Raw genomic sequence first — 21,458 nt, forward strand, 5'->3', positions numbered from 1 at the left:
TTTCTGGTTCTGACTTTCCAGTAATCTTGTCTGCCCCAGTCAATCCAGGTTATGCTGTAGGTGGTGTATTTCTGTTCAGCCCAGTAAAAAGCTTTTTGGCAGTGGAAGGGTAAACTCCAAAAGTTGAATCCAAGCAAATGGATTAGAATCTCAGTGTGGTGTTCCCCCAAGTGACCAGTTTCTCTCTTCAGTTTTAGATTTTTTCTGTAGCTATAGCCCATGACTCATTTCTTGCTCCTTTACCTCACAGTTGAATGGCTTGCTGTGCTTTCTCATCCTACAGGTCAGGATCCCCTAGGATGATAACCATAGTACTACAAAGGATTCAGACTTGCAGACACACTTAAAATCAAACTCAGCTTTTGAGATTAAATGGTATTTTTACTGCATCTCTGAAACCCAGTCATGATAGTTCAGCTCAGACCTTTTTAAAATATTTTTCTGAAATGTTGTGTACCTTTAGTGACATTGATCTCCTTTTTCTTAAGAATACTAACGTGTAAAGCTTAAGGAGATCTTCATATTGTTCACAGTCTGAGCACTTGGCTGTTCATGGTGGTTTCTGACAGATTCAAAAGCAGAGTAACACCATCAAAGTATTTAGTAGATTGTCAGGATGGCACTCTGTCAAAACACCAAACTTTATTTTCATTTCACCCACTCTATCAGAGCTAAAACTGTGTCAGTTATTTCAGTGGGAAGACTTTACATCACTCACATGCATTTGATGAGCCACTTGAAATTTTGTCAAAGGTTAGACCATTGGAGAATCCAGAGCTGTCCAAGCACTGCTGCTGCCCTGCCATACTCTCAAGTGGTAATCTGTAAAATTCACAGCCAAATTGTTTTGTGAGTCTTGTTGCAAAAAATTGCCCATAGCTTAAAATAATTTGGAATGTTTTTTAAACTTAATTGCCATTAATTTGAATTCCTTGTTGCTTGTTGTAATCCACATGCACATGCCTACATCTGCTTCCCCTCTGAGTTCCTTTTGAAACTCTTGCTGTAGACAATTGGCAACTGAAATAATAATGAGTAAACTCTGTGAACCAAGCTCGAGTGAAAGACAAAAATCCAGGAGTGTGTTTTTGGGCAAACTGTAAACTTCTTGTAAAACTTTTTGTCTGGCTTCAATAGATTGCATGTGTGTGTGTATATATATATATGTACATTAAATTTGACCTTTTAATGTGCACTGAGAATGTTCAGTTAATAAGCATTCTGCTTTTCTTACTTTTTCTGTAGATGATGCTTAGTTTTAATTACCTTTAAAAAGAAACCACTAAACAAAAAGTGTTCAGTTTCTATATGCCAAGAAATTATGATCTGTCTTTCTTTCAGGTCCTCTCTGGAATAAATACAGAATTTTTGTCTTCAGGATTTGTGAAACAGTTTCCTTTTTAACCATACTTGTTCATTCTTTTTAGGACTGTGACTCTAGACCATGCAACAGACAGTGCAAAAGTAATTGGGAAGGAAACTCTGAACATGTTTCACACAATGAAACTGAACATATCCGATATGCGAGGGGTGAGTTAATGGGAAAAATGAAATTTATTCTCTTTATCAACCTTTTTCTGTCTTTTGTGGATTTTCAGTTCCCTATGGTAGATGATAACCAAACTTAAGCAAAAGTGTAGGTAATATAAAGCTTATGTAAATTAGTGTATGCAGTTATGTTTTCTAACCTTTGAAAAACATGGTTACAAAGCCATAAATGTAAAAAAATTAAATTTTTTATGGTATAAATTAATGGACAACTTAAAACATCCTGAGATGACAAAGACTGTATCTTCTACAGTTCTATCAGCATGTGTAAGTTTTATTTGGTCTTAGAATTTTCTGTAAACTTTTGCCATACATTAATTGTGTAACTAATATAAACTGATATATAACTGTTTGTAATGCCAATCAAAGGTAGAGATAAAAAGAGCTTTTGTTCTAAACTGCAAGTCTTAGAGCAAGAAAAGTTATCAGCCCATGTTTTGGCCTTTATTTGAAGGTGGTTTTCTGGCTCTTTTGATTCGTAGCTTATTTTAGAACTCCTGCTCATCTCAGTGGTTTTGTCATTGCAATGTGACCCCACGATGCTGCTATTTTGACATCAGCCATTTGTTACAATAGAACACAGAGGATTTCTAAAACAAATCTGCATTAATTCATCATCTGGATATAGAAGTAGGATTTTGATTCACAATGTTGCCTTGCAAAGTCATCTCCCTGGCTTGGAGTTCAGGAAATATTTAATTTAAATGTCATATCCCATTATTGCAACTAAGAAGGTGTTAATAAACAAAATCCTTACAATGTAATTATCGAAGAAAACCTGGTGGAAGTACATACAGCGGCTCCTTCATGCTTTCTGAGTCCCATATACAACTTTTTCTAAGTGTCAGGTTTTTTCTTTAAAATTATGGAGGATTGGCAAAAAACTCATACAGTGCACCAGTACATTCTTAATTAGACATGTTTTGGACCACTGCTGATTTGGTATTTAAAAGTTAAATGAAAATCTAGGATGTCTTGAAAAATGAGGAACACCTCATCTAAAAAAGACTACTTCTACCAAAGTACTTTCATCCATTGAGACTTTGCAAAAACAGTGTTTACAAGTGAAACAATAGGATTTTTCTCATTTGTAGGCATTTAGTATAGATTGTCCTTGGAGAAGAGCATTGCTGGGTAGCCAGATTTAATACTAACCACATTCTTGTCAGTATTTCTGTATTTGTTAATGTCTAAGAAATGTCACAAAAAACACATTGCTTCATGATCCTGTTGACAGCACTTTTTTATATCAGAGAAGTTAAGATGGTAATACCTTTGTAATTTCTTAGTTGTTGGATTATGGTGGGTAATCCTGGGATTTGTTTGGGATGTTTTTAGTGGCTTATTTCAATATATTTTTATTTGTCCTCCCCCCCACCCACAACAGACAGTAAATTATGAATGTTATTCATATTTTATTATGAATGTTAATATTATATAATTACATAGTTTAGAATTAATTTTATTTATTTCAAACTTCATTAAATTAATACATTTATGTTTTGGATTTAGGTTGGAATTCAGGTACAGCAGCTAGTTCCCATCAGTAAAACAACTTCAGCTCTCTCAACAGTGCAATCTGGACATTTACCTGGTGGATCACATTCAGTTATTGATCTTTTTCATGTTCAGAAAGCAAAAAAGCACTCGGAAGAAGAACCTAAGGAAGGTCAGTAAGCTTTGTACTTGGCATGTGTGATAGTGATCAGTTCTGAAGGACCCTCACATAGATCACCTTTTGGAATATTTATTCAATATTATACCAGTGTAAATTATGCAACATAAAATTTCTGAGTGGGGTTTGCTGCTGCAAATGAAAATGCTACTAATAAAATTTTGTATAAGATTAGTCCAATTAGCTTTTTTTTTGGTTAAGTTTTTTAGTTAATAGTAACAGAGGATACTTTGAAATAAGAAGTGTTATGATGGTGCTATATATTGTGTAAACTCTTCAAATAATGCTAGAAAATACCTTTTACTGTGTCTTGAAGCTTCAGAGTATTTTTAACTATTAGATGATCATTCTGTATTTTGTTTCCATATGTATAGTATTTGTGGCTGCTATGGACCTTGAAATATCTTCTAATTCAAGAACTTGCACTTTCCTTCCATCTCGTGGTACCAATGTCACACCTGGTCTCAATTCTAATGCCAACAACACCGAGTCTGCTGTCAAGTGGAATGGTGTGCATTCTCCTATCAGTGTAAAATCCAGACTCAATTTGAGTATTGAGGTTCCATCTGCTTCCCAGGTAAACCTAAGAATATGAAACATCTGCAGTATATTGTAATAACTTGGGATTGTCTGTCTTATTTGGACAGACCCAAAAGGAGCTCTTTTTAAATAAAAAGAGTTCTAGTAAAGTATAGTGCACAGTAAGTAACTCTTATTGATGCAAAAGTATTTTGCCTTAATAAAATAAATAATGTTGAAGTTAGGATGCACACTTAACATTTGTAGAGGATACCACTATTTAGATGAGAGGAGGACAGTCTTTATTTAAATAGAATATTTCTGTGGGATTTGGGGATTTTTTTTGGGTGTGTTTTAACAAAGGGACAGCCTTCATTATTTTCACCCCACGTGCTGTTCAAGTAGACTCTGTTAGAAGCGTCTGCTATGAGACAGCTGCACACACTTCTGCAGGTATTTTAGATATAAGCAGACTTACTGGCTCTTCTGTAAAAATCTGTCATTTAAATGTCTGTCATTTAAATCTGTAAAAGCATTTCTGTAGTTTTTTAACAGCTTTCTCAAATATTTACCCATTTTAAGAAGCAAATTATGCTTTTGGCAGGAAATGTGTTCCTGTAATGCAATATCCAAGCCTGCTCAGGATCTAAAAGTAACTTGACTGAACAAATGAGAAGCTCTGTGCATTCAGATGCTGCCATGGGAGGAATATGTATAAACAAGTGCAAAATGCACTAGCTGTTCAGCAAAGTTCCTACTTTGGTGGCCTTACAGCACAATATCTTTCTTTCTGCTTTTAACCATGTTATAATATGGAATGTAATAAAAAAATTCAGGGCTGGGAAGGAGTGATGAGAGTTAATGCCACACTGCTGTTTGTATACTGTACTAGGAAAGTAACAGCAATCCTGGGTATTTTACACCCAGGATTCCCAGGAAATTATTATTATTATTATTATAAAGAGTTACATATGCAGCAAATTTTGAATTAGTGAATACAAACAAAACATGAAGAGTAACTGAAGTGATTAACAGTACAGACAACTTTCATTAAAACCTCTCAGTTACCAAGCCATGTAGATTTTCATAGATATTTGTGATTCTTCTCTGTAAATCCAGAATCGGGTCATAAGCCCCAAAGTTTCTTTTTAAGTAGAAGATAAACTATTCTAACACAGCTATGAAGTCTTACTCAGCAGAACTTAGAGACAAACCTTGGCATTATTCTGCATAGTTTTATTCAAATTTTACTTGTGAGAAAAATGATGCTGTACATCTGCTTGTCAGCTGTATTCATTCAGTCACTTGTGCTGTCACTGTACACAGCAGCTGCTGGACACTGAGGGGCTATCTCAGTTGTTTCAAGTGAATAATTGATAGTAAGTAAAAGCTTATTTCATCATCCAACTCTGGCAAGTATGCAAACATCCATAATACCAGTAAAGTAAATTAGTGACATGCACCCTAGAACCATATAAAGAAAGAAATTGATTGTTTACAGCTTTGTGCTGGACACCAATTTGGTATTCATATCCACCTGTTGCCTGTATAATTTGAACTCAAAATTCAGGTTACTTTATCATTAGGTAGCTGTAGAGGAAACCCTCTCTATGGTTTTTGGTAAGAAGACTGGTCATTGTGACAAGATAAAACTGAGCATTCCTGTTTACTGAGCTGCTTAGTCTTGATAGTAAATGATATTTTACTGCTGCAGAGTGTAACTCTCAGGTTCCTAAGGCTGTTTGCATACACAGGGTAATATGTAGCGGGTTTTGTAAAATTCAGGAACTGTATAACTAATGTTCTGACTAAAATAGCTCTGTTACCTATTCCTTAGAAAAATCTAAAAGCTTTTATGTACTTGTAGCTAGATAAGTCTGTGCTAGAAGCTCTGCCACCTGATCTGCGAGAGCAAGTAGAGCAAATATGCACCATTCAGCAAGGAGAGACTTATGGAGAGAGCAAAAAAGAGCCAATAAATGGATGCAACACTGCACTTCTGTCACAACCAGTTGGAACTGTGCTTTTACAAATACCAGAGCTCCAAGAACCAAACACCAATATGGGAATCAATGTAATAGCCTTGCCAGCTTTCTCACAGGTAGGATGTTTGCACAATATCAATAAACAGTTACTTTGCATCTATAGGAAGTTAGAAGCTCTGTCTTGAGACAGCATTAACTTGAACCTGTGACTTCCCACAATCAGTCCTTCATGGTCCTTTAATGTCTTTTAAAAGTCTGTTTTTAAATGTTACCTTATCTGTCAGAAACATAGTATGCTAAGATTTATTGAAGATTATAGTCATCAGTCTGCCTATGTTTTTGTTTAATGTCAAACCTGCCCTCCCCCAATATATGGTTTGCTTTGCAATCCAGTCTGTAAATAGCTTTCTTTCTATATTGCAGCTGAGTTACACTGAACCATAAGTCTTGAAATAGTCCTAAAATCTGCTTAGCTAAGTCACAGGAGGCTCTGTTTAAGTGGGTGTTCTGATGGAGTAAAGCCAGCCTCTGCTGGCTTCTTCTGCGGATGTGTTTGTTTGTATCCCATTCCTGAGAGAAGGGCAGTCATGGCTAAAGGTTGTGCATATCTCCATAGTTTTTAAATACATAGCATGTCCAGGATGAGAAAAGAACAAAGATGTTTGTCAAAATAGGGACCTGAAAGGGCAGCAGGGAACAGTAAGAATGCATCTAATGTTAATCTGCTCTTTAGTCCAAGAAGGTGCTGAAAAAATATAATTGAAAAACTAAAAGAAAAAAAATTTAAAAATCAAAGATTAGGTTACCCAGAGATACACTATCTTGCATTGCATCATTTAAAATGGAGCAGTGTTTTTATTTTTCTGTTTCATTGCACCTTTGCTGTTCTCAAATGAAGTAATACCACTAAATCACATTTATAGAGATTTGTTACTGTTTCTAATGCATAATGTTGCTCAGCTGACAAAAAAAAAACAGAGAAAATAATATAGAAATTCCACTAAATAGTTAATGCATAGTTGTTATTTTAAAAAATGTGTAGTCTATTCTTTTACTAAAATTTTCTCACCTTGATTCAAGTTCATTAGTTCAGAAACAGTTGTGTCAGTTTTTATTCCTGAACTGCAAAGTTTGGTTTCCCCTATAGATTAGTGTGCAAATAATGTCTGACTTCTCTCTGCCCCAGCTGTTTGAAATTTTGTAGTGACATCTGTCCATAAGCAAGATGTGTGTTAAATTAGGCTGTGCCATGAAGTGCACCCCTCCACACTGGGCTTGCCACTCAGTACTGTTTTTCAGAGGAAATGGTAACTGCATATGGCTTTCTATAAAAATTCCCTTTTTTTGTTTATGCTTTATCTGTCTAATAATTAGGTAGTTGAAAATTGATTATTATTTTTTAAAACAGTATTACTTTTTGAAGTTTTCTTAAAAGGACCTAGTTTGAACTAGTTTTTTGCACTGTTTTTCTGTTTCTATCTACTTATGTATTTTGTGACCCAGTTACTGGATTCAAAAATGCAACTTAGTAGATCAGCCTTTTTGTTTGAAGATGTAGTTCAAGAAGAATTGAGTACTTCCTATTTATTTGTCAAGGATATCCATACTATCTATTTGAGTGACTTAAGCTCATACTCAAATTTTTTTTCTGAAAGCCATTCAGCTTTCTTTATTGGCAGAAAGAGGACTAATATTTACAATTTTCATTTTCTGAGTTAGGTCCAAGTTTAATACCTAGAATAGTATGATTGAAAAGCTTCCTGTAGGCTTGGTGGGAAAAAAAAAGGCTAAACTCAGTTCATTAATACTGGAGGAGTATTTCTGGGTTAAAGTCAAACATGAACTTAATTCAAAAATACCATCTTACTCTAAATATAGTTTGAAACATTTTTTCTCTTAAACTCTTTGTGGTAGTGTATATGCTGTGACTGCACACCAACATTTAAATCTACTTTGTGGCCCACGAAGCAGTGAAATGAGTAGTGATAGGTTTTGGGTATAGAAATACTGCCAACCACTCCAGAATGAGTACTTTATCTACATCAGATGTAGATTATGCCCTGCCATCTTTTTGTAGCTTAATAAGATTTGTTTTGCAGCTCTTCATTCCTTTTGTCTGAGCTGAGTTTTATGATCAGGTGCAAAGCTAATTGGCTGATGGGGATTTATTCATTAGAAAACATGTGGAAAATTTCCTTTGTTAGGTAAAGTTCTCCTGTGAAAGGAATCCAGATAAGTTGCATTCCTTTCCATCAGTTGCTGAAGTAATCTTAAAATTTAGAATAGCTGTATATCTCTGTAGCCTGGATCCTGCAGAAGTGTAGAATGCAAAACATGAAGATTACAGATGCCTAGAAATTAATGACATTTGTAATAATGGTGTTAATTAGTGGTGGCAAGTTTTCATTTAATCCTTATAGTGTGTTTGCGTGGTACAGATTCCTCCTAAGGAAATTGCTATAAACACATCAGAAATACTGATAACTGTGTGCTGAGGTCACCCATAACTCTGTAAAGGTTCTCCATAATGTGAAAGCTTTCAGATACCTGTGTGACAATGTTAGGACATTGTACAAGCAGTTACCTGAAACTCCAGTTATATTGGACAATTCATGTGAATTCAACTGATGGCTCCTCTAATTGAATTTTTCCATGTTACACTCTGAGAGAGCAGTGATGGGGGAATAACAAAAATGCATCCAGTTCATTATTTCTGCATTAATTAAGTGGTGTACACAAAAACAGTGTCAATTCAGAGCATTCCAAATCCTTGACTCTTGAATGCTTTACCAGAGAGCACTAAACTTTTTTAAAAAGTTTTATGAAGTAAGATTTGTATTTAAAAAGATAACTTACACCTGTGATGTAATTGGTTGCATTCCACTATAGTGCTTTGTTCTGCACAATGTATATGGTAATTGAGGTCAGAGCTGTTCCTGTCTCCTCCTTCAATTAGTGCATATTCTGTGATGAAAAATTGGTGTTACTCATGGAGTTCTGAAAAAGGAACAAACTTGTGCTAAATTGATGAATTCTAACCTGTAAGAGCACATTGATGTTTATGATCTGTATTATTTAGACATCATGTGTGTGAATAGCACACTGTACCTCCCTGTCATAGCATACATGTTTTGATTTTAAAAAAAGAAATCTCTATTGAAAGTGAGGTAAATTTTAATACCTTTGCAGATTGACATGTAATAAATACAGTATCTCAGATAATGATAGAATTTGCATTGTGCTCTTAGAATAGTAATTGTAGTTTTGACCAATTTTTTGTTGTTTCTGCTCATTTTTGAATTCTACCAGTGAAATGAAGGGCACTCTCCCACTGACAAATTTAATCCACTAAATGATAGCTTTGCTTTGAATTAGATCTTGGAGATTATGAGCTGAAAACACGGTTTAGTTTAATGGGAAACTCCAAATACAAGATGAGTCTGTCACTGATGTGCTACTTCAGACAATGAGAAAAAATAACTGATAATACAAGAAATTTTATTTTGTCCATATGAGTGTGTCTGGCAATTGGCATCAAATTATTTCCTGTCTAGAATCCAAGTCCCTGGACAGTTGCAAGGGACTATGCTTTTATCAGTCAAGCAAGTGGTGGATAACTGTGGGAGAAAGAGGTTAAACCCTTTTGTGCTAGTTCAAAATATGACATAGCTGCACTTGGCTTTTCCTGTCCTTAAAGAACTGAGACAATTTTCAGGAATATTCTGAGTTATATAGCAGCTTGCAGGAAATAGAAGTATCAAAAGGAGAGGAGGAGCAAAAATCTGGTGGTCACAATGTTTGTGTTTTGAAATTTGAAGGGAGCACTCTGTGAGTTAGGCTTAATCCTGCTCTTAACACAGCTGTACTGGCTATCAGTAGGTGGGTAAAGATGGTTAGTGCATTGTATGCTCATAATAGTAATTTTAATAAATAGAGTAATATTCGATGTACATTTTGTTGTTTTTACAAACTAAAATATACAAAGAAAATGTACAATGTGTTTTACAGTATTTCAGTTATATCTCCTTTATTTTTGCTTGGCATGAAATATAAATGCCTTTCTCATGTGAGTGACGTAGAAAGAAGCAAACAGGGCTGCTCACTGCTAAAATAATCAAATGAATCTTTTGTTACTGTTCAGGTGGACCCTGAGGTTTTTTCTGCACTACCTGCTGAGTTGCAAGCAGAGCTGAAAGATGCATATGATCAAAGGCAGAAGCAATCAGAGCAGCAGCCTGCTAACACTTTAGGTGAGAATGTGTAGTTGTGCAGTAGTCTTCTGGTGTAGGACTTGTTTGCTACCTAAACAGCTATGCAGCCCTAAGTAACAAGCTGGAAAATATAACAAAAGCTTCTCTGAAGATGCTGTGTTCAACTGAATTTCCATATTTATTTTTGACAGCCTGTCAGTTACAACCAGCTGTGGTTTCAGTTTGCAAACAGGTGCTCAGCTTTACTCAAATGGGTAATTAATTCCATTCATGGGGGCTGTGGCACTAAGCTTCCCCACATCCATATGTTTGCCAAATGGAATCCAAACTTGATGTGTCTTGTGATTTAAAGCATTGCACTTTCTTCAGTTAGTTAAACTCTTTTCAGGGAGCATTCTCATGGTTCCATGAAACCCATAGCACTGGCAGGGTCTTGGGGCAGCTAGAGAAAGATAAACTGCATCTCACTGAATGTCTGATAGTCAGCTGGGTTTACTCTGAGCTGATCATCCAGGTCTCATTTTTATAATCAGTAGAAAGAAATAAGACTAATTCCCTGTGAACATGCTTTGTCATAAAAATAGGTTGTGAATGTTATTGGCTTGATTGCCAGTTAAACACTGCACTGTAATTATAATCACACCCTGATTTCATAGCCAATGGACTAATGCAGATATGTTAGAATGATGGGATGAGAGAGAGATTTCCTTCATAAACTGTGATAAAAGCATTGTGGGGGCTTTCCACTGCTGGCTTGCTGCTAACACTGGTGGGACAGTGCTCTGACTGAGGTGAGGCAATTTGTCCAGCAGATTCAGATTTCACCAGCTGCTTAATGTGAGCATTCAAGTACTGAAATGCTCACATTAAGAAGCTTATGAATAGCTGAGTGTCCTCTGTACCCTGAAAGTCTAACAGTGCTTTTCAGATCTGAAATGGTGTGTACCTTAAAGTTGCTTTATCTAGGCTGTGTTTTCTCAAGTGATCATTAGATTTTTGTGGGAGTGGAAAAGTATTAAATTTTGAGTGGAAAAGTATCAAATTCTAAATGTATCAACCATTGACTAGTCCTATGTTTTTCAGTGTCAAAAAATCCTTTCCTACACCCGAAGCATACAACTATGAAAAATAAGAAAAAAATACGGAAAAAAAATCCAGTCAGTCCTGTGAAAAAGATTCAGAGTCCTTTGAAAAACAAACTTATTGGTAGTCCTGCAAAAAACATGCCAGCTACATCTGGAAGCCCACAGAAGCTAATAGATGGCTTCTTGAAACAAGAAGGAACAGCTGCTCAGGTACTTTTAACACAAACAGCTTTTGGTAAAGCTGTGTCTGCTTCTTTAGACTGAGTTCAGGTTGCTATTTTTCTTTACTGGATTCTTCACTGACACTTAGCTCTGTATGTACATGGTGTTCCCATATTTGTCAGCCTGAGCATTATCCAATTCCATGTTTGGAACAGGCTGAAGCAGTTCCATCGACTTCAGACTCTCCGGGCCCATCAGCTCTGCAGAGGGAGCAGCAGCCGGGCTCCTTCAGGCCACAGGCCCCCAACCTGGCTGGAGCTGTGGAATTCAACGATGTGAAGACGTTGTTGAAAGAGTGGATCACAACCATCTCAGGTGAGAGATGTCGCACTGGGTGATCTTGCAGTGCATCACAAAGAAAACTACTTTGAGAAGGTTTTTTGTACTTCCTTTCTCCTTCACTCTTCCTTTTGCTGCTTCTTTTTCACAGTACTCTTGAAGTCTTACTGCCTTGGCAGTCTTGGAAGAACTTCATTCTTTCTGCCAGTTGTTACTCTGTGGCTTTGTCAGCTCCTCTTGCTTAACATCATGAAAAGTAACATGATCCTTCTTCAAGCCACGTGTCTGGCCATTGTCCTGTGCCTCCATGTTACTTGTGTCTGAGGTTTACTCTATTTTTCCAACATATTGCAGCCACTAAGATGAAAGTTCTTGAAAGGGAATTAATTTCTTCTGTGAAGATCTCTTCTTAGAGGCAAAGGAGTGCAGGGTTTGGGGTTTTGTCAAAATAAATGCTGGGAAGAACACTAGATAAAAAACCTGTGCAACTGTGACACTCTTGCTAAATTGTGATTTGAATTGAGTTGAACAAATAGCAACTCCTTAAACCTTGGGAAATTTGACCTGCTTGCCCTGGACGTTATTATTCTCCTAAGAGTTTCAAAACAGCCATTGCATTCTAAAACCCAGTCTCTTTTCCCTTTGGTTACTGCTAGCTTTGATGCCAGTTGTTCTTACTGGAAAAAAAGATGTCTACAAGACAGGTATTTCAGGACCCTGCAGTCCTGTTATGTGCACAGCTTCTGATGTCAAGAAAATGTGTGAGAATACAAAAATTGTCAGGTTGCCCCTGATATGCTGACATTGCAGAATTTCTTTCTATTGTATTCCCATTATTCTGTGATTATATTCTAAGTATACTTAGGGAAAAGACCTCCTTTTAAATTTTTTTTTATTGCAGATCCTATGGAAGAAGACATTCTACAGGTTGTAAAATACTGTACTGATCTAATAGAAGAAAAAGACTTGGAAAAGTTGGATCTGGTTGTCAAGTACATGAAAAGGTAACTTAATTGCTAGTATTTGTGAACTTTAGACTATTTTTGTTAGCATTTATACACTAGATGCATTGTGAGCCCATTAACCCATTAGACATTCCAGTGATGAGTGGTTTTAAGCTTGAGTACTGGGGTTGAGGGAAGGAGTTGGAGTGTTAAAATAGGTAATTTGTGAAAAAATAAGAGTAATATTTAGTAGTAATTCATAGAATCACAGAATGGTTTGGGTTGAAAGGGACCCTAAAGATCACCCAGGCCCAACTCCCCTCTCATGGGCAGGGACTTCTTCCACTAGACCAGGTTGCTGAGTGCTCCATCCAGCCTGGCCTTGAACACTTCCAGGGATGGGGAGTCCACAGCTTCTCTGGGAACAGTTTCTAGACAAAGATTGTAATTTTCATCAGCATTGTCTCCTTTCTTCATCCTGTTTTTGTTCATTTTTTCGTGGTATCTCTAGACCCGATTTCATTCTCTCGCTGTATCCAGATTCTGGCTCATCTACAGCCTTTAAATGCATTTCTGTTACTTTGTTACTGTGCCCCTATTACTCTTGCCATGAGTTTATGAGGTTTTAATCCATTTATGACTTGCTTACTAACTAAAGCTTAACCATGGAGCTCAGCTTTCTAGGTTTTATATCTGCAAATATGTTTCACAAAATGAATCAATACCAAAAAGACTACAAAGTGTGGGAAGTTCACTGGGCTTTTGTATTATATGATACCTTTAGGCCTTGGGAAATGCAAAATACACAGTGCAATGAACTGTTTCATGAAATCTGTATGGTAAATTCTTGATAAAACTCTTCAGAATTGTCAGAATGTCCCATTCCTGGTCCCTGTGTGTTGGATCTGCCCTGGTGGCAGTGTGTCTCCCCAAAGGGTTCCCACTCACCCATGTGATACTGATGTTACACCCTCCAAAGCTCTGAGTGTAGAACCCTCTGCTCTCCTGCAGTACAGGGACCTAGAAGGGAGACTGAGAGTGCAGAGCTGCTTTGTTTTCCTTGGGCAGTTCCTTCATCCCCTTCTTGTAGCTGCTGATCATAAGGGTAACTCACATGGTTGGGGGAACTCGTAGTTCTCTGTGGATTTTGTTTTCAGCAATAAATACAAAAAATAAAAAATGAATATATAAAAAATCATATAGTGCCAAAACCCTATTATTTCAATGTGTTGATTGCACTTGGCATTTGTTGGAAATAGAGAAATAGCATCTCTGTGTTGGGATGAGGAAGTAAAGATGAGGATTCAGAAGCTTGCCATTTCTGTTCTTCAGTATGCAGCTGGTGGAAGGTCACCCACCACTTAATCCACAGGCTCACTCCACTGCCAGCTGCCGGTATTCACAAGCTGCTGTGACACTGCTCACACCAGGAATTCGTGCTGTGAAGTCAGGCTTGGTGTGTTTAAGTAGAGGGGGAGGGCTTTACCAGGACTGAATCCATTCTGGGAGAACTGTTGTGATCTTGTTTTCCAGTGTGAAGACCAAAAGTGATTGTAAAAAGGACTGGTTCTCTAATGGTAATTTTCAGCCTCTTTTTCCTTTCCCCCCTCAGGTTAATGCAGTCATCTGTGGAATCAGTTTGGAATATGGCATTTGACTTCATTCTTGACAATGTTCAGGTAGTTTTACAACAAACTTATGGAAGCACATTAAAAGTTATCTGAACTTGTAGTAAAGAGCTTGATGAGAGCCTGGAGCTCTCTGCTAGCTGTGCCATAAGTGCTTGTGAGGTATTTGCAAAGTGCATGATAGTAATGCCCTGAGTTTTTATAATTTCAAATTTCTTTTTAAACAACAAAGTGTTTTGTACATTTCTTTTCAGAAAGTGCCAAATTTGTCAGTATTGCATGTAAATAATTGTGTTAAAATTCTTTTATTGTAGTATAGAATCTATTTACAAAATGTTTGTTTATAAAGTTTTATGGATTTTTACAGTGAAGTGTTTACAGTTGTTTAATAAAGAACTGTATGTATATTTTTGTACTGATTCTATTTTGTGATGCTTCAGTTTGAATATAGTGAACCCCTTTCACTAAAGCTGCAGCTTTGATTCATTTCACAAAGTTTTACACAGTGGCACTGCCTCAACACATGAAGGAGGGTGCTGTACAGGTACCTGGCCACTTTGTGTTTCTTCTTTGCTAACTTTATTACAGATTTTAAGCTGAGGGAAGAATATTAGTTCATTTTCAGTTTCATCCTTCAAGATTCAAGCCAGGGTGGCCCAGCCACTCCTGAAGCACACAGGATGGCAGCTGAAGCCTGGGTGCTGTCTGACCTTGGGTATCCTGTCACCTCTGACGTGCTTCTGGAGGAAGGCAAGTCACCCCAAAGTAGCACTGTAAAGGAGGTGGGGAGTAGCCAACATGGAGCATTGGTCAAGCCTGCATCTGTTCTCTGCCTTGCTCCTACTCAAGATGGAGCCATGTGTAAAACAGCACCATTCTCCCCAGCCTGTGGCACGCATTTCCTTTGTGCAGCATAACAGACTGGGTTGTAGGGAGCAGCTGAGACAAAATAAACCATCCCCTCACTGTGTCCCTGCTTGCATCCCTGCAGTTCATGTTTGGGGCAAGTCTGCTTTTTGCAGGTGTGCATCAGCCTCACACAGTTGTACTTGGCCCAATGCGTTGAACAAGGCTGTTCAGGGACCTGGAGAGAATGAAGAACACTTGGCAAAAATCAAGTTGATAAGAAAAATCTTGGCTGAAGAAATGATGGGGGGTGGCGAGAAGTATCCCACATAATGCTGGGCATAGAATTGAGAGCAGGACTGCAAGCTGGAGCCAACCCTGGAGCAGTATTTGCACCACTAGCTTAAATGGAAGCACCTTGCCTAGCACAGGGCAGGAGCTGCTGCTGGAGAGCAGCTGCAGCTGCCAGTGCAGCTGGGGCAGAGAAAGCTGTGTGGTACATCCCTGGCTGCAGCACAGCTCACAGCAGGGGCAGCAGTGTTTTACCTTTAGGTTGTGACCTTGGCTTCCTCCTGCCACATGCTGGGAGAGCTACCAACCTCTACAGCCAGGTGACAGATGAGGGAAGGGCAGATGTCACTTCCTTGACTTCAGTATGGCTTTTTGTTAAATCTCCTGTACCATTCTCAGGGAGAAGCTGATGAAGAACAGGCTAGAGAGAGAGAAGGTAACTGAAAATTGGGCAGGCAGGCCCTGGGCACGGTGGTCAGTGGTACCATGTCCTGTTAGGGGCCAAGCCCAAGTGGTGCCAGTGCCAGGTCCAGTCCTATTCATCCCCTTTGTAAAGGACCTGGGCAATGGGGCGGTGCAGCCTCAGCACATGTCTGATGGCACAGGGTAGCTGAGAGGGTGAGGTGTGCTGGGAACCCCATGAAGTTCAGCACAGAGGTGCCAGCTTCTGCTCCCAGGGAGGGAGGGGCCAGGTCTGCAGTAAGGCCTGGGGCTTGCTTGGCACAGCACAGCACGGGCTGCTGCAAGGCTGCAGGAGGAAGATCCCCAGGAGCCAAGGCAGGAGCTTCTTCCCTGTGCTTGGCACTGGTGAGAGGGCCCTGCAGTGCTGGGCCCCTCAGTACAGAGCAGCTCTCAAGCACAGGCCCCAGCGGTGCCGCTGGTAGTGGAGCTTCTCCCACAGCACGGGGAGGGCTGAGACAGCAGGGACCTTGATCTGGCTGGGGGAGGCTGATCCATGTGAATAAACACCTAAAGGTGCTCATTTCCTTGCATCCAGCTATCAATACATGTCTAGAGAGAGATGGACGTTGTCTGAGCCAAGACCTCTCAAGTTTCCATTAGTTTCTAGGTTGGGTCTTTTGGAGACCCTTCAGTTCCTGCTTTTGAAGCTGCCGCTTTCTCTTCGCCTTGGTTTAGAAAAGCCAGCACATCAGCTGCTCACCTCAAGGCAGGTACTGCTGAAACTCAAGCAGGTATTTTAGCAGTCAGGTTTCAGGTACAGCCCTGGTTTTGGAACTGGAGCTCAGACAGATGTACAACTGGCATCTTTAAAAGGATTCAGCATTAATAATTAAACTGTCAGGCTATTTTAAGTTCCACAACAGAAGCCTGCCAAAGGAATTTTTACCTATGGGAAGAACACCCTTATGGATTTGAGGGAACAAAGAAGAATACGTTGACCACACTCTTTTGACATCTGTGTTCTGAAGAACTTTTTATTAGTGTAGTTTTCATGATTGCATAGTTTGCAAAAGAAAATTTTAACAATTAAATGCAGTCTCCTCTCCAGTCTCCTCTCTCTGATCATTGCGTTCACCCACTGATGGGAAGTTGCACCACACACCAACCATAGTGAAAAGGTCTTTTTCAATGGCAAGTTTAAAGTCTAACAAAAAGAATCCAGAAAGTTAAATTCCATTTGCAAAGGAGGTGAGTTACTAAATGTTCCTTTGTAATGGAGTCCACATAGTCTCAATCATAACATTCAGATTTTTTCAACAAAAAAATAATCCAAGTGACAGAAGAAATCTGATCAAACTGCGTGTTGAATGTTAAACTCTTGTAAGTATCTTAAAGGCTAAAAATCTCAGCTGCATCAACGATCCTCGATTTTGTTTCAGCTTGTGCTTTTGAAGAATGTTTGTTTTGCTCCCATCAGCATGAGCTGTGAGCTACCCAGAGACAGCCTCAGAAAGAATACATCAAGCTGTCATCCCAGGCAGGGAGGCAGAGGGGAAGGGGGGTAGGAGAATGCTGGGATTGCAGACTGGCTCCTGGTCTAACATCACAAACATCCACGCTGGAGCTGTTCAGTCCCACGCTGTCAGGTGGCTCCACAGCAGTGATGCAGCATCCACAGTCACAGCTCCTGGGCCAGCAGCTGTCGGCAGGAGCTCACACCCTGAGCAGCAGCTGGAGAAGAGATCCCTGCTCTGACCTCCTCGGGAGTTTGCCAAACACCTGGCCTGCCTCTCCCATGCCTAACGTCACCACCGTGAGCACACAGGAAGTGCATTCTGAGGAGGAAATGCCTTTGCTGGAACAGCCTCCACCCTTTTGCCAAGCAGAGGGAAGCAACAGGGGCCCTGCCTGGCCTTTCCACATCTGCCACAGCCCATGAAGTGAAATTTGGATTACTGAAGCAAACTGTAAAACAAATGGGCTGCTATGTCCATCTCCTTTATTTGTGGCTCTGCATTATAATGATTACAGTTGACTTCCATGAACTGTACAAGCAGTAAAAGGTGGGCAGCTATGCTTTACAACATTGTTTCACACAAAGCAAATACAGAGATATCCAATTGCCTAATTTTCTATTTTAAAAAACTCTAGAGGCACAAAGCAGAAGAATGTTGGAAAAGAAAGTCAAGCAAAGAGGTATGCATAAATAAAGAAGTATTTCTTACATCAAAAATGTCCCGAGAATCACAAAGTCTGCAGAAGCTTGGTTAATCAAATACTGCAGTACTGCTCTCATCAGTATAAAAGTGAAAGAGCTTTAGTTCTGTAATAAAAATTCAATTTATTTTATTTTGGAGAGAAGGAGGGAAAAAGGGTGGAAAGGAAGGTGTAAGAGAGGGAAGGGCAAACTTTAAAACAGCAGCCAGTATTAGGAAGGGTAGTAGGAGAGGTGAACAGGCACATTGGAACCATGGGAACATGTAAATTGACCACTGTCAAACCAGTGTAAATTTCTTGGTTTCTCATGGAAAACATTTTATCCACATATTTTCCTCCCAAACATATATCCAACACTGTCTTCAATACAGGACTTTGTTGGTAACTTTTTTAGTAACAGGAAGAGTGCGTTTATTCCTGCCTCCCCATTGCTGTAAAAGTTATCTAGATGATTTCAAACACTTTCTTCAGTTCTACTATAAGCTGCCAGTCAGACTTCTGCATCTCATCCCTGAACCAGTCCTTCAGAGCATCGATGGACTGACGGCTGATCTGTAACACACGAGACAAACCCATCAGAAACGCACAGGAATTAACAGCAGCACACTGGAAACAGTCATTGTGAAGGAAGGGCAGTCTGCACACCAGGTAAACTCATTCTAAGCCCCCATTTGCTACTGATCAGTTGAATGAACCAACCTATTTGTTTCCCTTCATTTCTCCTCACACCATGTCCCTTATCTGGTCTAGAGAGGCTGCAGCTGGATAGACCATCCCACACCTTATGCAGTAAGCAAGAACTGGAGAGGTCTCCTGCTTCCACCAGGGCCTACAGGACCAGCAACCCCAGCCTGTCCCTATCCCAGGCCCTACTGGCCCTTCATTTGTGGGCACACACCCCTGGCACGTGTGTGGCAGGAGGTGTCCTATGACATGGTGACTAAAGCAGTTGGGAAGGTGGAGAGCTGTGGCTTTATTTCCAGCAGCAAAAGATGAAGCAAAGGATCATCTCATTCAAGCCCAGTGCCCCACAGTCAGAGCAACTGGAGGATTGCTAGTTTTTGTGCAATTTCAGGCACAGCCTGTGGTGCCCTGGGGGACTGCTGAACTGTGTACAAACAGCTGGCAATAGTGAGTGTGGCATTTTGCCCTCTCAGGTGCTCTGAGCTCCAAGGTCTTTGCAGCCACAGCACCTCCTTCCTTAGGCCTCTGCAGGGGCACCACTACAGACCTCAAACCACGGCTCCAGAGGCCCAGGCTGCACAATGCCACACACACCCTCCCAAGTGAAAGTCAGTCTGTGACAGAAGGCTTCTCCCCTGTTTTTGAGGCTTCATGCTACATTTCACTTCAAGCAAGCTGCCTCTCTGTCCTAAGCCCTCTCCACAAAGGCAGATTGCTCTTACCTTGCTGACGAGGATATCTGTTGCTTCAAAATGTCGTCCATACATTTTAGGCGATTCCCCAGGAATAGGTTCTATTTTAACACAAACTTCTTGGCCTTTCTTTGCAACATCCACTGGTTTGTGGTTTATTTCAATACTTGTGACTATTCCAATTTCAACAAACTGTAATACAATGAAGCAGCTGTAACACATCCACCAAACCTCTGAGCATGCACCCTTCTCTAAGCTCCTGTTTGGAGGCACAGACTCGCTGCATGAAGTGTGGCACTGGCGGAGCTGCCGCCTCTGCACAGGCAAGCCAAACATTCAGCACAGCAAGTGCTCCATCCTGAAAGGGCAGGGACACCAACCTCCCACAGCCCATCTGGGATATCAACTGGTTAGCCCTTAAAATGTCAAGAGCTGGTTCTCCCCTTTTTTAGCTACCAGGTAGGACAATTTTGCCCATTACTCAATACCACAGCACAGAACTGGCAGGTGCCCTCCAGCCACACTTCCTGTGCCCTGCTCCAGGGCTCAACTCTTCTGGCAGAGTGCAGTGATGTATTTAAACACCAGAAGAAAGACTTCATCTGCAAGTCTGACCCTCATCTCCCACCAGCAATCTGTGCACTGAGGAAAAACATGCAAGCACTCCAAGGAGCATCATCCCGGGAACTACCAGCTGGATCAAACATGCAGTGGGAAGAGGCCCTTACTTACATTTTTGCTAGGTACACACATGGGAGTCCCCTGCTTCACCTGGCCGGCCTCAACCACAACACCCATCACTATTGGGTCACGAGAGTTGAAAATGAACTGAGGGAGTATTTTCAACTTGCATGGAAACACTGCTATATGCCTGGAAGGTGACAAGAAAAGGCACTTTGAAAGATACATCCACTGTTCCAGTGTATCATTAACAGTTCTGCCTTCTCCCACACTTCTCGGGCATTCATTCTAGGAGTGTTACTTGGAGAAAAGCAGGAAAAAACCTCTTTTCCAGTCTTACTAATTCTAGTCCATACCTGTTCTTCAAGAACTACAGGGAGTAATAATCATCCATGCCTGGCATGGATTTTAATTTGACAGGCTTGAGCACTCAACTTAGACCAAGACCAAAGGAGTAGTAATTTTACAGTGTAATTATAGCCTCACAAGAACTCAGGAATAGAAATATTGCTGCCTGAACTCCAGAATGTCAAGGGGCTTTTTTTGCCAAGTGAACAAATACATTTAAAAGCTGAGCTAAACAAACTCAAGTTGGGATCAATATGAAACGAAACACATTTTCATTTATTTTGACCATCCTTATTTTACCGAAGACCACCCAATGCCACATGATTCCAAAAATTAATTATGGGTCCCTATAAATCCTTGAATGATTACATATTCATGTTACTGCAGTCAGAATTAAGCCCTCTACACTGGGATGACATGAATATGAAACAATAGAATCCAAATCCTTTTATTTTTGTTTTTTTAGCTCTGCAAGACTAACCCATCTGCCACAATCTTGGAAGAGAAGTCAAGTACAGAAAGCAAACTGGAATAAGAACACTCCATATTACACAACTGTTCTAGCTGAATCCCGCATCTGCTTCACAGCTTTCACAGCTCTCACCCTACTAGGCCTAATCCAGATCTAAACAATTAGACTGGAGCACTGAATTCTTGAAAACTGACAATTTATTGTCCTGCCATAATCCTCCTCTCCTCCCTTTCCATCAGAATCATATGCTAAAGTAATAAGGAAACAAGTAGTTAAATACAGCTTCATTTATACTAAAATAAGAGAGACGCTTATTTGGGAAATATCCAGAAGACAATTGCTCATACTTACTTGAATTCCTCTTGTTTCTGTTTTTTGTAATCTTGTCTATACTTTGTGAAGGCATCAAATAAGTGATAAATGATTTCAGCACTAAAGATGCGAACTCCTAAGCTGTCGGCCATCTCCTGTGCGTCCCGCTCAATCCTCACGTCGAATGCCAGAATGACGGCATACCTGCAGGAACAGCAGCCCAGAGGTTCAGCACAGGGCTCCCCACAGAGCAGAGCAGCCTGCAGCACCACTGCACATTTATCAGCACTGCACAGCAAAGGTACTCACTGTGGGTCATGCTCCAACATAACTGAGGCCTTCATAACATCTTTTTTATGGACAGGACCAATATTAATTCCTGAATACTGTTGAAGAAAGCCACAAAAATCAAGTCAC

At 39.8% G+C, this 21,458-nt stretch overlaps 2 protein-coding genes across 3 annotated transcripts in view; one reads left to right on the plus strand and one right to left on the minus strand.

Moving 5' to 3' along the window:
• The window catches only part of REV1 (REV1 DNA directed polymerase), a 41,135-nt gene extending 26,632 nt beyond the window's left edge, over window positions 1-14,503 (plus strand). For both annotated transcript variants that reach the window (XM_031056213.1, XM_005420000.1), the window contains exons 14-22: window positions 1,428-1,530; window positions 3,061-3,217; window positions 3,598-3,800; window positions 5,610-5,843; window positions 9,869-9,977; window positions 11,022-11,233; window positions 11,401-11,560; window positions 12,426-12,528; window positions 14,081-14,503. In XM_031056213.1, coding sequence (XP_030912073.1) covers window positions 1,428-1,530; window positions 3,061-3,217; window positions 3,598-3,800; window positions 5,610-5,843; window positions 9,869-9,977; window positions 11,022-11,233; window positions 11,401-11,560; window positions 12,426-12,528; window positions 14,081-14,192 — 1,393 coding nt within the window. In that variant the 3' untranslated portion in view covers window positions 14,193-14,503. The remainder of the gene's footprint in view (window positions 1-1,427; window positions 1,531-3,060; window positions 3,218-3,597; window positions 3,801-5,609; window positions 5,844-9,868; window positions 9,978-11,021; window positions 11,234-11,400; window positions 11,561-12,425; window positions 12,529-14,080) is intronic.
• Window positions 14,504-16,639: 2,136 nt separating this feature from the next.
• The window catches only part of EIF5B (eukaryotic translation initiation factor 5B), a 36,796-nt gene continuing 31,977 nt past the window's right edge, over window positions 16,640-21,458 (minus strand). The window contains exons 22-26 of the mRNA XM_031056149.1: window positions 21,351-21,427; window positions 21,081-21,245; window positions 19,961-20,099; window positions 19,259-19,420; window positions 16,640-18,404 (exon numbers count right to left, since the gene is read on the minus strand). Of these exons, the coding sequence (XP_030912009.1) occupies window positions 18,297-18,404; window positions 19,259-19,420; window positions 19,961-20,099; window positions 21,081-21,245; window positions 21,351-21,427 (651 nt within the window). The 3' untranslated portion in view covers window positions 16,640-18,296. The remainder of the gene's footprint in view (window positions 18,405-19,258; window positions 19,421-19,960; window positions 20,100-21,080; window positions 21,246-21,350; window positions 21,428-21,458) is intronic.

The sequence above is a fragment of the Geospiza fortis genome, unplaced genomic scaffold (genome assembly GCF_000277835.1).
Source record: "Geospiza fortis unplaced genomic scaffold, GeoFor_1.0 scaffold192, whole genome shotgun sequence".
In the NCBI taxonomy this organism is placed as follows: domain Eukaryota; kingdom Metazoa; phylum Chordata; class Aves; order Passeriformes; family Thraupidae; genus Geospiza; species Geospiza fortis.